The sequence below is a fragment of the Balaenoptera physalus genome, assembly GCF_965194825.1.
Source record: "Balaenoptera physalus genome assembly, chromosome: 1".
Classification (NCBI taxonomy): domain Eukaryota; kingdom Metazoa; phylum Chordata; class Mammalia; order Artiodactyla; family Balaenopteridae; genus Balaenoptera; species Balaenoptera physalus.
Genome location: NC_138882.1, coordinates 129,994,736 through 130,012,376, shown reverse-complemented (window position 1 = coordinate 130,012,376; position 17,641 = coordinate 129,994,736). Strand labels below are relative to the sequence as shown.

The window sequence follows — 17,641 nt, the reverse complement described above, 5'->3', positions numbered from 1 at the left end:
CATTTTAATTTTTAAATTTATTTATTTATATATTTATGCATGTATTTATTTAAAGAAACCATCAACATTTTGCTGTTTGGCTGCATCTTCACTGAATAAAAAGATTATAGAATTGTGGAGCTGAGAAAAAAAGACATACCCATTCTGTCATGTTGGTTCCTATAAACTGCCTGAATTAAGGCTCCATACTATTGATTGACAAAGGGTACCTAATATTCTCCAGCAGAAGTGGAAGAATAATTGCTTTATTTTCCCTTAGTGCTAACCAGTGGTACCCTGTAGTTGTTTTTTTTTAATACTGGGAATAGAGCCAGAGTTAAATTTGTCCACAAATTACTGATTTTGAAATAATATAATTACTATGCTTCAGATCAGCCTCTTAATTTTCCATATGAATTAGGTATTTTGCTTATTGACAAAATGTATTACAAAATCTGCTAATGGCTAGTACCAATTTTTAAAATTTCTGAACCAATCCCGTAAGAGTGTTCCTGTTGGTATGAGTAACAATTAACAACTTAGTTAATTCATACAGTAAAACACAGACTCTGGAGTCAGAATATCTGAGTTCAGTACCTGTCTTTACTATTTTCTTGCTCTGTGACCTTGGGCAAGTTACTCAACCTCTTCATATCTCTATTTCTTCATCTGGAAAGTAGGGATTACAGAAATATTTCTCCAACTAATAACACTCATTAAATATTATCTTCTCTTAAGTCTGTGATGATTATTCATCCGTATCTGCTGTATCTGGACTTTATTCCCACTGGCCCTACTAGGAAAAGAAAAGCCAGTCTCTGAAAGTAACAATTGCAGTTTTCATATTGAGAAATTAATGTCCATTAGTGATATCTGAAGAAGTAGTCCATTGTTGGCTTTTGTCATTATCTTTCCTGAAGGGTCTTTCCCGCCTCGCCATTCATTGATTACACCACCTCCAGAGTGAGCTTTCCTTGATCAGGTCTGACCCTCTCTATCCCACGCTTAGACCCCTTCTTTGTATTCTGCAGAAAAGTCCAGACTCTGGCATGATATATAACTTCCTATAACCAGATCCCTTCCTGCCTCTCTAGCTTCACTTCCTCTGCCTTCTTCAAAGCCTACTCTCAAAGTGTATTGCTTTAACTTATCACATTTTCTTCATCAGCCTCCTGGATTCTGAAATGCTGCTCAGTCTCCCATGTTGACCTCGTTTTTGACATTCACTACTCTCTTCTTTTTTTAAAAAAATTTATTTATTTATTTATGGCTGTGTTGGGTCTTCGTTTCTGTGCTAGGGCTTTCTCTAGTTGCGGCAAGTGGGGACCACTCTTCATCGCGGTGCGCGGGCCTCTCACTATCGCGGCCTCTCTTGTTGCGGAGCACAGGCTCCAGACGCGCAGGCTCGGTAATTGTGGCTCACGGGCCTAGTTGCTCCGCGGCATGTGGGATCCTCCCAGACCACGGCTCGAACCCGTGTCCCCTGCATTGGCAGGCAGATTCTCAACTACTGCACCACCAGGGAAGCCCCACTACTCTCTTCTTGATGGCCTCTAAGATCCTATTACCAGCTATGCTGCCTAAGGCTGCCCTTGGTAAGCTCCTGTGTGGACTCCACCAATCTAGGATTGTCCACCTTTTTTTACCCTCCTTTTCTTATCCCCCCAACAAATGAGTGAGATTTCCCCCAGAGTTCACCATAGTTTAGCAAGCAGGATCCAGTTTGTTGATTCAATAAATAAAGTGAAACAAATGAAGGGTTTTATGTATATACCCTGAGCTTTGCTAATTCATCCTTGTACAAATGGGATGAAGCTTTGTTGTATTCAGGGAGAACCAGATTTGGAGCTTGGCCAGTGGCACAACTTTTTATATGGGAAAAGAAATTATGTTTGGTCAGGTCACAAATAAGCAATGAGTAGGGTCCTATCAATGTGTGAGGTTACTGAGTAACGGTATAAATAATACAGTTGACACTATGCTTTCATATTTATTATTGAGTAAATGACAGCATATGGACAAAAGTGCACCATTTTACCATGTAAGCAACTAATTCAGTCATTAAATAATACGATTTAAGTAGAAAAATACGCCTTTGTACTGTTGCTTATCATTTACGAAAAAAAACCCAAAAATCTAGCAACCGACTAACCTAAAAGTTAAAGAATTTATTCTGTGGTTAAAGTCTGTGGTAAAAAGAATAAAAACATAAAAATGTTAATAAAGGTTGCAAAATTGCTAGGTCCAAATCTCTGCAATTGTTTTCTCCCTAAATCATGAATTCTCTGTGGGTTTTATTTTGAAATAGGTATTTCTGCTATAAAGTCTGATATCCTACTCTAAAGAGCGAGCAACTGGAATGCCACATTTTTGATGCATATTTTTGCAGCACAGAGGGGATTAAATTCTAAATGTCTCAGCTGTTAAAGGCCCCTTCAGACTTGCCCAAAAGAAGGAGAAAGATTTCCCTAAAGCAATTCATCAGATCTATTGGGGCACAGTGACATTCTCTCAGAGCTTGTGTGGATGAGTTCTACTGAATAGTTCAAGTGTTTGCAGCTGCTTGGAATATTTAAGAAAAAGATATCTCTCAGTTCTTATCGTTGTTGCCACGGGCTGGCCAATGCTCACCGCTGGCTAATGTCCACCAAGGACCTCACAATTAGTGGTTATATCATAATAGTGACACCTTCCATTTTTGAGTGCTCACTGTGTGCCTGGAACTGTGCTCTGCTTTTTCCACCCATTATATCATTTAATGTTCACATGTCTGACCTTAGGGCAATGACTTATTAAATTTATGTCTGTTTTCTGCAGTACGAAAAGTTTGTTGAACTGAATCTTATGCCTTATAAACTTGACAGGTACTTACTGTTGCTTTCTCTTACCTAATTGTTGGTTGTTGAATCTAGGGGATGCTCTGATTACCTCAATAAAGGCAGCAGTGATCACGTCCATAAACAAATCGTTAGACATAGAACACATGTGTAAACAAGTAGAATCTAATTTGCTGACTGTTGATAGACTCAAAACAGTTAAAAGAACAAGCAACTGATGGGATAAACTTAATTCAAACAACTGGAAACAAGGTGTGGTGTGTTCAATGGCAGTTTGGAATAAAATGAAGTGATTGATACATTTGATTGGAAAGTGAAGAATATTTTAGAGTTATAAAACAGCACTTTGATGTATTTATCCTTTCATTATCCTAATGTAAGGTAGATGGGACAGATAAATGCATCTGACTTAATGCATTTGGCTTATTATTCTTTGTTATGATTTGAACCTTGATATGATTTGTCCACTTCCCAGCACATCTCCCACTACTTATCAAATGACTTGTACGTTTCTGACCAAATTAAGGCCTTTCAAAAACTCCTGTGCCTTTGTCTGTGCTGTTCCCTCCGCCTGGCATGGCCTTCCCATCTCCACTTGCCTAACTCCTTCTTGTTCTTCAGGACTGCATTTGACCATCACCTGCTCAGACAAGCATTCTTTGAATTGTCCCACGCACGCTCTCCCCCCTCTTCCTCTGGACTGCCACAGTGCCCTGTGCATACCTCCATCACCCCATTTGATCTGTGGTATTATAATTTTCTGTTTACTTGCCAGGTGCACTGAATTGTGACTCTTTGGAAGCATGGTCTGTCTGTCTGTCTGTCTTTTATGGTTTTATTTCTGTTTTTCAGCACCTTGCCAAATCTACACAGAATGTGGACTCAATGAGCAGTTGCAACTTGAAGGAGTGAATATATTCACGTATATCATGGATATTGGTATTTTGTTACTTCCCCAACTCCCACGTCCCTACACAGAGACACACACACATTCTCACTGCATTCTGGTGTCTGTAGATTGTGAGTAGCCTCATCCATGGTTTTCATTGTAGTTGTTGAAGCTCACGGTCATGATCTGGCAGAAGTGACTACTAGAAGAATGTACTTGTGTCCAGAATGTGCTTGACATTAGACCTCTTCTAGTGAAATTTCAGGGTGGTTTTATATCAGCACTATGGGAATGTGTTCATGTTAAACAAGAATATGGAAATATAAAGAAAGGCAAAGAATCGGGTTCAGACAATGCAACAGAAATGGGGCTGGAAGCCGGAGCTGTGAAAAGAGCCCACCTGCCCACTGCAGACTGTGATCCAGGTTCAGCACAGAGGAGTCAGTGTCTGGCTTCCACTCCCCGTTTGCTCCCCTCATCTGCTCTCTGCTCATTACTTGGTTCCCTTTGACAGAACATGGGAAGCAGACACAGATTACTTGGGGAGCGGGCTTTTACAAGTGTGATTTAATTCCATTTTGAAGTTTCTGTCAAAATGGCTGATTTATTTTCCTCTCATGGATGCATTATGTATGTGTTGCTATGTGAGATCAGTGAATTCAGAAAGGCCCTCCATGGTTTTGTCCCCAAACCCTCAGCCGTGCAACGCAATGTGGCGGCTGAGAGAAGCAGAGAGCCACGCTGGGCTCTGGAATAGACAAAGGCACAAATCCCATCTGGGTCTCCTTCAAAGCAAGCTGCTGTTTTGCAACAATCTACCCGTAAAAAAGGTTCTTACCAGTTTACTTAATGGGTGACTGGCCCTTTTGCTTTTATTTAGCCATCTGTTCTGGTCTGTGTCCCTTTCAACTTGTAAGATCTGTCACCTCATTTAAGCTGTTACCTTGACACATTGCGATGTTGTGGACATAGTGATTCCACAGAGGAGCAAATTAAAACAGGTTTTCATGATTAGAAAGTTAAATGAGGTAAGGCTGTGGTAGTGGTGAGATGAGGGGTTTTGAGGAGGCAGAACTCAAGGGACTTTCAGGTGATTGGAAAATTGGGCTGGCTAGACAGGGGGATGGATGGGGTTTTACATATCACGGGAGCTGAGCAAGAGCAAAGACTTCTTTTGGGTGTCTGACTTTGTGGCCTTGCTCTGCTTCCCTGACGGAGACTGACCGGGGAGGATACAGGGGCCACCTTTGGGTTTCTTTTCTCCTTTGGGACATTCTGTGATGAGTAAAAGGAAGCCGATTCCACCAGGAAGTGGCGAGCTAAAAACACAACAGCACCCATTCCCAGAAAGTTACTTAGTTTCCCTTAAGTTTGAAGAAGAATCAGGGACGAAGCCCAACTTCAGGAAGGAATACTTCACTGTGTCTTTGAAACAGAGCAGGACCCTGTGGTCCTTCCTCACCCCATGTCCTCCGCCTGCCTTTTGTCTGTGGAAAAACCTTAGCCAGAGAATAAGTTTAATCAGAGAAGTAAGAAAATGCAGAAGCAAAGGAAAACAGTCCAGCAAGACTAAATAATAATAGTTTAGTCAGTAAGCCTAGTCAAGGACCTTTAGCTCCTCCTCAAGGGCTATGGATAACATTCTGAGCCATATCCTGTGAGCTGTCTTGTAGATACTGAAATCCCCACCAGGTGGAAGAAGTTAACTATGTGATGACAAGACTGTAGCCTTGACATAAGCTGCCACAATTCTGAGAATTGGCTTCAAAGAAATAGGAACCAACTGACCCTGGGACTCCAGACTAACTGTCCCTAACACAATCAAGATGATGCTGGTCAGACCGCCACATGACTAATTTCAAGATGACTATCAGAGCTGACTGTGCTGTTTCTGCATGTAGCCCCGCCCCCTCCATCTTTCAAAGCTCTTGCCCACTGGTGGTCAGCGCTGGGGGCACTCAGCCTTTGGCCAGGCATCCACCCTCCCCCCCGGTGCTGGCATCCAAAATAAAGCAAACTTTCCTTTCCATCAACCTTGCCTCTTTAGGACTGGTTTTTGAGCAGCAAGCAGCCGGACCCCCGCTTTCGGTTACATCTTCACCCTGGAGACAAGGCAGAGTTGTTCCTGACATCTGCCCTCAGCTCTGCTCTTTCTTCTTGCTCTAGACTTGACTTTCTGCCTGACCCCTTGATGGCTCCATCCCGATGACCCATCAGTCCTTGAAAAGTAAGACTTAGAAAGCCAAGAGCTTCGTCGTCTTACTCTCTTAAATCAATTCTGCCCTTACCACCCTGGTTTCTCCTGGTATGATGAGTAGTACTGCAGTTACCTGGACTCAAAATCTCAGGCATCTCTGAATTTTCCGTCTGCCACTTCTATCCAATCAGTAGCCAAGTTCTCTGTCTTCCACCTAAATTGAGTTTCTCATGTCTTTTCTCACCTTTTTACACTCCCTGCCACTGCTCTCATTTCCATCCCTCATTACCTCTGTCCTAGCCAACTGGAATGCTCTCCTAACTAGTTGCTGCCTATCTTTGGTTTCTCCCTGCTCCAAAGCACCTTACACACTGGCGTTTGATTAAAACAGTCATATTTCAAAAATTAAACAAACAAAAATCTCCTTCGGCTTTCCATCAACTAACAAATTCAGTAGAGACTTCTCAGCTTGGTATCTGAGACAGTCCATACAGTTATCGTTTGTATTTTCAGCTTTTTCTTTTTCTCTGTGTCCCAGTAAAACAAAGTGCTATGTGGCTATGAATAACTTCATGTTTTCTTGCCTCCTTACTCTGTTCCCTCTTCCTAGAAAGCTGTGCTCACACATCTCTATTGATTAAAATGCATGAATTTTATCAAGCTCAGTCACAAACACATCTCTCCTTTCCCCATGGCAGTCAGATGCAGTTGCTCCTACTCTGGTTTGATGACAGCGTGTTTAGGGGATGTTGTTATGCTGCTTGACGTGGATTTTTTTCCTACTCTTATCGTTAGCTTTTTGAATCTTTTGCATATCCTACAGCACAAAGTTTCCTTCCTGTAGAGGGTGCTAGATAAAGAAGCGGAATATGATTTGTAAGGGGACTGGGTCTATAAGAATGTGAAAAATCCATTTATTCATTCACTCAGGAGTGTGTTGGGTGCCTACAGTATGTAAGGTACTGTGTTAAGGACCTAGGATACTCAGAGCAGTATGGCACAGTACATCCCAGTTCTCCAGGAACTCAAAATTACATGCAGGAAAAGTCACATAAGGAATTACACCATGAAAAATGCACAACAGTAGAAGTGCCTTCAAAGTATTGGAGTGGTGGGTACGTCTTACCTCTATTAGGGTAGATAGGTTGGGGCTGATGGTGGGGAGGGAAATGAGCAGTTAGGAAAGGCTTCCTGTAGTTGGGAATGTCTGATTTGGGTTTTGAAAACTGAATAGGAGTCACCAAGGAAGATAGGAAGGTAGGGAGGGATTGGGATGGGATGGAAAGATAATCCAAGAAATCTGCTGTTTGTTCTCAGAGGCTCAGCACACTAGGGCAACCTGGTCACTAAATGATTATTTTCTGTCTCCAAGTGAAATATCCTAAGTGACAAAGTCCTTTGATCCCTTTGAAGAGAAAGGGAGAGGAAGCACCTCTCAGAGACTACTTTTGACTGAAAGTCATTCATTCTTCTCTTTTTTTTCTACTGTTTTGTAGAGAAAGTCTGTGATTGCGGTGAGCTTCATAGCAGCGTTCCTCTTCCTGCTGGTTGTGCGCCTTGTGAATGAAGTGAATTTTCCATTGCTCCTAAACTGCTTCGGACAACCTGGTGCAAAATGGATACCATTCTCCTATACATACAGGCGGCCCCTTCGAACTCACTATGGATACATAAATGTGAGGACGCAAGAGGTAAGACCTCAGAGGGTTACATAGGGTTTGAGGGTATCCATGGTAACAGCTTTTCTTTAGGAGCAAGGTGGCTTGCAATCAATGAACTCATTACTCTCTGCCCCAGCGAGCTTCTTTGGGTCCCTGACATTTTCTGTTTTCTCCTTCTTAGACATTTACTGACACACGTCTAAAGTCTGCTGCCCCTCCTACATCAAATCTTCTGATTCACTGACTTCATGTGGAGTTGAGGAAGCAATTACATGTTTTCCTGGTGGTTTGTGGCATAACATACATATCTTTCCATTTAGAAACTCTGATCAGCAGTTACCAGCTGGAGAACTGGCTGGCTTTATTTCCTGGAGGTCAGCTGGTTGGGGACAGCTCTTTGTAGAACTGCAGAGAAGCATTTATACTCTTTAAAACTCTGTAATCCTTAGACCTGGAGCTAGAAAAGGCCAAGCTGATTTAAAAATTCTCAGTGGCTGCAGAGATAATGGGATTTAAAGAGTTTCCAAATTTAAAGGGGTTAAAATCATTCAAATCCTATAATCACTGAACCTCTAAATCTTTGTAGCCAATTGATGGTACAGAAGAGGATGGAGGTATATAGACAAGTAGAAAGTACACACTGTGCCAGTACTTTTGCAAGCAAGGATTTGTGTCATGGAGTGAAGTAGAAATAAAATGGACCTCACAAAATGTATGAAGTGTATAGAAGTGATTAATAAAATTGTTTTCACCATTTGTCTCAATGGAGTGGGATGAATGTGAGGTTAATATTCATTGATGCCAAGTCCAAGCCTGTTGGAAGTTGTTGGTGACAAAGGTACAAGTCATTAGTGTGTCTACATCACTGGGAAGAGTTTTGGATCAGATCCCATTGAAAGGTCATTTTTGCAAAGATACGAGAGAGGAGAGTTACTCACAGAATGCTACTCCCATCCCAAGAGTTATTAGCATCAGGGAGGGATGTTGAAAACTGGCTTGGTCCAGACCCTTTTGTAGGCTTGTAAGCATGCTTGAGTCATTGCTTCTGGTTAATTTGATTCTTTGAAAATTGTTTCTATATCTGCAGGATTTACAAGCTTTTTATTAGACCTTTATAGTTAAAAAAAAAAGGCACCATTAATAACATAAATTTTTAGGAGCCTTGATGCTTCTCCTTTAATTGGCTTTGAATTAATTTTTTTTAAAGTGTCTATTGCTTGAATTTGTTGAGTGTCCTAATAAATAGATTACCAATATAAAAATGTATCTCTTAGAGAATAGTTTGTCTCACTCTTGTCTTTCGCTACTTTTATTTCTGGCTGTCATTTAATATTCTATAACTCTACTGGATTGTGTTAATCATTTCACAAGTGCCTGTCATGGGTAGAAAATGAAACATGTGCCTGAATTGTCTCACGAATTACTTTCATGAGGGAAATCCCACCAAATATCAAAGAGCCTTTCATTTGTTTAAATGTTAATAGACTGGATTTTGGAGTGTTAAGGGGAAAACTGACCTAGGGCTGCAGTTATTTAAGTAGACATATTAACCAGCCACCTTTGAAATTCTTTTGGTATAGTTTTTAATACAATGACTTTACTACAGGATATTGATCATTATTTTGACCATGTGGAGGTAATTTCTTGAGAGGGAACATGATTACTGGAAAGAGTTTTTAGACTACAGAGGCACACAGGCATGATTTGAGTGCCATTTCTCACACTTACAAAAACAAGGTCAACTAGCAAGGTATCATGAGGATTAAATAGGACAAAGTGCATAAGGTGCCCAGTTCCAAATTGATATTCAATGAATGAGTTTCTTTTGCTGTCCCAGTACTTACCAGTTATGACATGAAATGCTCAGTGTGAACAACACCAAAATACCAAAGTCTAGAGTACCAGACTTTAAATTTTAAGGGATCTGGATTCAGGGCAGTAAACATATGGAGGAGTTCCCAATCTCATTAGAAATCAGAGTTTTGCAAATTAAAACCACAATGAGAAGGAAGAAAAATAGCACAAGGAGGTAAATGTACACTAAATATCAGATTGGCAAAAAATCAAGAATCCAACAATACCAAGTGTTGGTAATGATGGGGAACAATAGGAACTCATGTACTAGCAGGGGGAACAAGCACTTTGGAAAAAACAGCTTCCCATTATCGATTAAAGCTGAAGATCTGCATACCCTACGTCCCAGCATTTCCAGTCATCCGTATATTCACTAGAGACATGCATGAGCACATGCAGTGGGAGGCGTGGATGACACGTGTAGCAGCATTATTCGTAACAGCTAGAACCTGGAAGCAACCACATGTCTCTCAGTAGGAGAATGGTTAAAATTGTGCTCCATACACTGGAATACCACACATCATTGGAAATGAGGAAATTGCAGCCATAGGTGATAATACGTATGAATCTTAGACAAACATAATTTTGAGCAAAAGATGCAAAAAATGAGAGAATACAAGCAGTGTGATTCAATTTATAGATCACAGGAAGAGGCAAAACTAAACGATGTTGTTTAGGGAAATGTATAGGAGGTAAAACTAAAAAGGAAAAAAAAAGAGCAAGGGAATTAAATATCACGTAAGTGAGAAGAGCAGTTACCTCTGAGAGAAATGTGTGGTTTGTGATTAGTGCGAGTTTCTGAGATATCAGCAACATCCTATCTGTTGATCCAGCTGGAAGTTACATGGGGGTTCACATTCTGAATATTTATTAAATATGTATTCATGTTGTATGCACTTTTCTCTATGTCTATTTTATAATAAAAAATTAAAAGTACATTCTGAGACCATGTAGGATATTTATTGACTGGAATCACACAAAGCGTTTTCATCTACTTTAACAGCAAGAAATATTTAACTAAAAAAAGCAATGGGTTAGTAACCTATCTAAAATAAATTAAAATATTTGAAATAGGCAATTTCATTTTATGTAAAAACTAGCAGATATACAGCTAACTTATTCCTCTAGTCTATGCATGATAGAAAGGGAAGCCCCATGCTGTAACATTAGTACAGGTAATAAGCAGAAAATTTTGCATGGAAGTTGAAAAACAATGTGTAACACTCCAAAAGAATGACAGATTTTCCTCCACACTCAGATTGTTCTAGGCTAAATTGGGAGGAAAACAAATTTTGGTGACCCTTGTTGATTTCATCTTTCCTTCTCAAAATTCTACCCTTCCCACCCCCATGTCTGTGCTCTACTCTTAGCCCAAATGCTCTGTGCATTAGTCCTCACCAAATAATGGCTTCAAGCGCAGGCCTTGCCAGAGATTGCATTAGACTATTAGACTCAGAACGAAAAATCTTCAAGAGCCAAAGTAATATAGCAAAAATGATAAGTGGTGGATTTGATGTTCTGGGGCAAATAGCTATAATAGTGGCCCCCAAATTTTGCTTCAAAGATAACTACACACTCCTGTGTGCCTATTCACCCTATTCTAATCCGGAGAAGGGTCAATAGCTATGGCTGAGCTGAGTCAAGTGGTAACCAAGATGATCTATTTATTTGAAAATCTTGGTCCTTGAGGTTTTTTCAGAAATTTCTCAGAAGAAAGCACATGCTTTCTAGAAACCACCAGAAGTCCAAGAATTTTTTTAAACACGTAGACATGCCAGCAATGATTTCCAGACTTAGAGCCTCTGCAAACATGATCATTGTTGATGATGGTTTTATGACCCAATGCTTTAGCTGGATCAGACATTGCGGCCACTAGACAAAAATTTTATGAGCAGAAATGTTTACAAGAAAGAATGTCTCTCCACTACTGTCTAAAAAAAGATGGGGCGTGGGAGTGGCAGGATTAGGTCGAAGATTTCGTGGACACTGGAGAGCAGAGTTGCTTGGGAGCAAAATTTGATTATCTTGCTATCTTTAAAAACACACCATTGTAAAGCAATTATACTCCAATAAAGATGTTAAAAAAAAAGAAATAGTAAGTGAAAAATTAAAAAAAATAAAAAAAATAAAAAATAAAATTAAAAAAAAAACCAAAAATGAGATGAGTTCCGGTCCCTTTGGCTTGGCAGAAGCGGAAGTATAAGCAATCTCATGAATCTGTGACAGTCTGTTGTGAAGGCCTCCCATATAGTAAATTATACCCAGTTCAAGCTCGGCTTCATTTTATCAATTCACCTAGTTTTTGAATGATCTGCTCCCAAAGGAAGTACAAGAAGTAAACGTACAAAGAACACAGGAGAGAGAAATAGATGGACTTAGTTATATTTCATATGGTTGGAGTATTTTTTTTCTGGTCCAGATCCATAAAAAGGAATATGCAGTGAAAACTATGAGGACTAATCTAGAAGAGTTAAATTGAAAGAATTAAAATACCCATCCCACCACAATAATGACAGTCTAAATATAATGCAGTTGGTGATTGACTCCCATTTTTTGCCCTGTCCCCCTTCCCTTTCCTAACCAGTATAGGCTAAAGTTCTTATATTTGGGGGAGGAGAAGTCTTGAGAAGCAGGGAAACAAAATGAGTGCCAACTAACTCGGTGAGTGCTGAAATGCTGAAAGTCCCTGCTGGCCACAGAACCCAGAATTCCTCATCAGTACTTATGTTTGAGCTGACCACCACCAGGAGGTAGTGCCATGCTGACACTGGGACCGGGAAAGATTTAGATTTTGCAATAGGTCCTATACTTCCCCTGTGTCCCACCCCCGCTTTAATCCCTGACCTGCTAGCTGTTCATACTTGCCCTTTCATGTCACTACTGATTAATAATGCAACCTTCCATTTTAACAGGACTGAATTTGAGAGACTCCACCTATAGCTTTATGGCAGTTACTGTATTATCCTTTGACCTTGGACATGGTAAAAAGCATATAACATCTATATGTGTTTCAAAAAAAAAAAAAATCTGTGCTTGGCAGTATCCTGGGAACTCTGCTTTCTCCTTAATGCAAGTTTTAACGATTCATTTTAAATTAATTGCGGCAGAAAAAAGGTATAAAAGACCAAAGTACCGCAGGGCTTGGTTCCAGGTAATAATTGTTTCTCCCTGTTGAGATCATGTCAGATTTTGAGGAAAGAGAAGGAAATTAACTGTAGGCTAGATTCTATCTGTAATTTCCCAACCATGGAATCAGTCATTGTGTTATCTTTTTTGTGGTGACCTGGTGTGAGACATTGCTCAGAGCAAGCAACCTGCAACTTGTTTGCATTAACTACTAGATAAGAGAATCAAGCTCTGGAGATCAATAGGATGCCACAGCCAGATCTTCCTGGTGATCAGGGGGGTGACAGATGTCTCCCTCAGATCTGATAAGAGAGCCCTAACACATTAGAGCTGCAGAGGATTTCAGGTATTTGGGGCAGAGTGGTCTTTCAGATGGTGCTAAAGATGTGCTAAGTGAAGAAGCACAGGATTTCTAGAACATAGCAATCAAGTTGTAGGGCTTATATTGGTTTGCTTAACAATTTAATGAGGCCGAAATATGTCTCTTTTAAAAAGAGAACATTTTAAAGCTTCAAGTAGACTAAATAAGAATACTTAGGATCAGTTGCTGTGACAGACAGGCCGCACTAGCCTAATTAAAGACGTGCATAACATATTGATGTTGCAATAGCATTTCCCGAATTGTAGTTACAACGACAATTAAGAAACAGAGCTGACTTTCTTGGCAGTAAAAGCACACAGTGCACACATTCAAATAAATGTGCACATGTAACTAAAGCGGACATGAATAGGTTTTCTGTATTTGGGAATATAGGCTTTGGATTTTACATAAGTATATTGAGAGCAATTATATGCAAATATATGTTCCAAAAGTTTAAAACTGATCAATTTAATTGTTAACTAAAATCTGAACATTCCATTTGTGTAATCGTAAAACAAAATAACTTTCAACTATTGGCTTGTTATAGGAAAGGAAACAACTAAATTAACATGTAGCAAAGGTTACTTCTTTGGCATGGGCATATTGCTTTCGTCATTTTGAAGATAATTTATCTTTTTCCTAAGCCTCAGGGAATGTATTTATTGAGTGGAGACAAGATTATGTTTCACAGTCTGGTTGTGAAAGAGCAGCTCCCAAACGGTGGCCAGATCTCAAGGCAGTCTAAGCTCCACTGCCAAATGAGAGGGACGGACATTGCTGTGGGTTATAATTCCAGAAAGCTTTTGTGGGAGAGGTGAGCCATGTGCATAGCGTAAGGATTTGATGGGATAGAGAGAGAAGGGAAAGTAGAGTTGAAGAGAAGAGCGAAAGTTTTGCACTGTCCATTTTTCTTCAGCTCCTACCACTCCAGTAGGCCAAGAGCACTACACTTAGCCATAGTAAACTAATGTCTGCACTAGGAATCACCACTGCCTCACGCTCTGTTGATTCATTTTTCACCTCTCTCTGGTTCCATTACCCTTAGTTGTTATCTTCCAGTTCCCCATACTGTTTGGTTGGTTACCCGGTCTTGGAGTGCTCTTATCTTGATCCTGATGCCACGAAAACTGTATATGAGGTCACTTCTAATAAGGCTTCATTTTGTGGACCCCTGACATGGACGTGGCACCCCATGTTCAAGGGGCCCCTGAGGCACCGCCATAGGCCTGCGTGATCCTCTGACTTCCCAGAGAAAGAAATCAGACACCTGTGGGGGCAATAAGTAGGGCGATCTGCCTGGAATGCAACTTACTCTAGGGGATAGAAGATAGAGGATGCATTCACTGGGTAATTATGATCTGGGGATGTGAGTGGGAATCCCTGGAAAAGGAAAAACTACACTCTTACTTGCAAAACAGTAATGCATATGTACAATGTATGTATCCATCCATATTCATGAACCACTATGTAAAATATACAGAAAATAGATCCATATGCACATACATGCATGCAATATATACACGCACGCATGCTCACAGGACAATTTACACTCTCTTAAATGCAAACGTACAGAGACTATATACATATACACTATATTATATCATAAAATGGTTAATAAATATAATTATCTGGTTAAGTATATATAGTGCCTTTTATTGCTCGCCACTGTCCCTTTATTACAGAAACAATCCCTTCCCTTCTGACTACAGGGGTGAGCAGAAAATTCAGGCCAGTGATTGACCAATCTCGTGACGGGTCAAGGGGTGGACACATGGCCCGAGATGAGCCATTCTGAACCCTTCCCAGAGTTTATTGTTTTTCTGTGTAATGCTGTGAGAAAGGCCCTCTTTTCTTTTTAGTGGTAGAGCTGTGGAGATATGATTCTCTGGGTGTCAGTGGCTGTGTTCCCCGGAGAGAATGAGACCAAGACGTTGAGAGAAGCAGAAACCAGTTGCAGAGCTCAAGCAAGGGCCTGGACAGTACTCTAGGGCTGAGACCAGCCATTCTTGAAGTCAGCCTACCCACCTCTGTGGTTTGAGCGTAGAAGCCAGTAAATAGCTCTCCTTCGTGTCTGCAGGTTTCGATTATGTTTTGGTCATCTGCAACCACAAGAGTCCTAGCTGATATATATATATACACATTACATATTATAGTTATTTGACAGCAACAGCAACCAAACATTCTGAAACTCATCTTTAAACAAGGTGCTGCCTGGAGGATGTGAGGAGCTTTCTTTCCAAATCCATGCTTCAAACCTGCTGTGAGGCCGAGTATGAGGAGACATATCTGTCAGTCCATCCGTTGGCTCAGGTGTCTGCAGAGATGCGCCCTATATATCTCCCTGCTCAGGGACATATGTTTAGGAAATTAGCTTGTCCTTTTGAGGTAGGAATGTGAAGGTCACAATTTCCCAAGGTTATATAGCCAGAAAATGACCCGATAAGACTCATTACTTACTGAATTTCTAGTCTTACTCAACTGATTAATCATATAGTTTTATGATGATTATTCAGATGAAATCTTCCTTATTGCTATGAGGCATCATCAGTCAAAACAGATTGATTTTTACTTTACAAATCACATCTGTTATTGATGAATGATCTGGTATTATCATGGTTTTCAACGTAGTAATTGGTTCCCCAGGAAGATATAAGGGAATTTTATTCATTATCCAACCTTAGATAGAAAAATGCTCATTTGCCAGTTGTCATGTTAACACTCTTGAAAGGGGCCTATTAGAAATTCAAATATCAAATTACCTCATTTGTGACAAGCAAAGAAAAACAAAACAGAGTACCCACAAAGACCACCCTGACTTGAAAGTTGAAAAAGATAATAGAACTGGGGCCCCAATGGTAAGGGTTTTTGTTCATCTTTTCTCAAGTTCCAGCTAATAGCCTGATGGAGTGACCAGCACAAAACCATTCATCAAGTAGCAGTTCAGCCACCAAATATTGAATAAGTCCTTGTTCAGTTCCAGACAATGTGCTAAGGCTCAGCAATGAACTCCACTTTAAAGAAAAATTAAGATTGGGGTTCACTAAGGAAGAGAAAGAGATAGGTTTGGTTCGATTACAAGTATGCTGGAACAATACCACCTAGAGGGCATTGACATTTCAGCAAAACAGACTGATTCTGTTGCTGTTAAGAATAGTGAACATTCAAGTAATTTCAACTGAACAATTGTATTCAATATCTGGAAGATAATTTGTCACTAAGTAGATGGCATCAAATTGTGATTTCTTATTTTCCAGAGTAGGCTTACAAAGGCTTACTTACAAAAGAAAAATATTCATTAAAGAATTTTTTATTTCAAGAGTAACTATATAGCTCCTATATTAAATATTATTCTGTAAGGCTTTGGAAGCGGTATATCTGGTTAATTGAGTAATCTGGCTAATAGAATATTTTAAAGTATTTAATAAACAGATTATTTAAAAGGAAAATGAAATTAAGAGTTCTGGTCTGGCAATACGGTGGCCTGAGATAACCTGACAATTCTGCTGTAACACCAGGACATGCTGGATAAAATAGGATATATTATTTAATACCCAGCTGGCTTTGCTAAAAAGGAGGGAAATCGTCAGGCATCAGAAACTGAGAAGGAACGGAAAGAGACGTATAAGCATGAAAACTGATGGTGTGGTTTCCTGGGAGTTTATCAGTATCAGTGACTGAGGGGATGGGTAATATCCACCCTACAGGTTAGAGGGCAAGGCCTGGGCCAGCAAAGGCAGAGAGTGAGAAACCCCCCTCCCCCATCCTAAAGCTGGGCTTTTACAAGCTTTCCCCAAGTGAAAGGTTGGGCTAGGAGAGAAATCATGAAAACTGGCACAGAAAACAGATGAGGAGGCTTATATGTATCTTTGGTCTTTAGATAACAAAAAATTGTCCCTGGAAATTCAAAATACCAGACCTGTACCCTAGTGGTTTTACAATTTGAATTTTACTGCTTGCACTTTCTAGGAACTCTGCAAGCTGAGAAATCAACCAAAAATTTGGTCCCTATGTGGTAGTAAACTGGGGCTAAAGGAACTGGGACTTCTCTAGAGGGTGTTCCCATAACCCAGACACAAGGGATTCTTAGAATGCACTGTTAGAAATTATAAAACACCAGGAAATGGTCTATTTATTGTGATTATTCACATGCTTTGCTATAAAAAAATATGACTGACGATGATGTGTTTCCCTATGCTCAATCGTGGTGTTTCATAATATACTGAACATTTGCTCTATCGTCCTCCTCAATTGAAAATTCTGAATTCCAAAATATACCTAGTCAAAAGGATTTGGGATAAGGGATCATGGGCCTGTGTGTTTAAACACCTCACACACCATTATCTTTTAGTCCTTACAGACAACATACTCTTTCACTAACTCATTTTCCAAGGCCCCAAATTGGTGACGCTATGCCTGTGACTTTGGTTATCCTGTGAGGCAAAGGAAGAGACTGAGAATGCCTTGGTCAGCAAATTACATTAAATGGTTTCATGGAGGCTTCATCCGTTCAAGTCAGAAAGCTCATTGGATCACACTTGCTGAAGCCACTACATGCTGCGCACTTCGCTAAGCTTGGGAATTGTGAAGACAAGAACACTCTTTGTCTAAAAATACAGAACAATTTTTCTTAATGTTAAATGGTAATAAGCGAGATAGAGTAGTATATGTAGAGGATTATTTTAACTCTTTATATGTAGACGTAGAAAGAAGGTTTAGAGACGATACCTCAAAATATTA

The 17,641-nt window shown here is 40.0% G+C and overlaps 1 protein-coding gene and 1 long non-coding RNA gene across 3 annotated transcripts in view; one reads left to right on the top strand and one right to left on the bottom strand.

Annotated features, from left to right (window-relative positions):
• The window catches only part of ST6GALNAC3 (ST6 N-acetylgalactosaminide alpha-2,6-sialyltransferase 3), a 550,290-nt gene that overhangs the window by 226,199 nt on the left and 306,450 nt on the right, over positions 1-17,641 (top strand). For both annotated transcript variants that reach the window (XM_082420822.1, XM_082420823.1), the window contains one exon: positions 7,399-7,593. In XM_082420822.1, the coding sequence (XP_082276948.1) occupies positions 7,399-7,593 (195 nt within the window). The remainder of the gene's footprint in view (positions 1-7,398; positions 7,594-17,641) is intronic.
• LOC309641494 overlaps positions 1-17,641 on the bottom strand; it is a 664,930-nt gene that overhangs the window by 556,621 nt on the left and 90,668 nt on the right. The gene's annotated exons all lie outside the window — the stretch shown is intronic.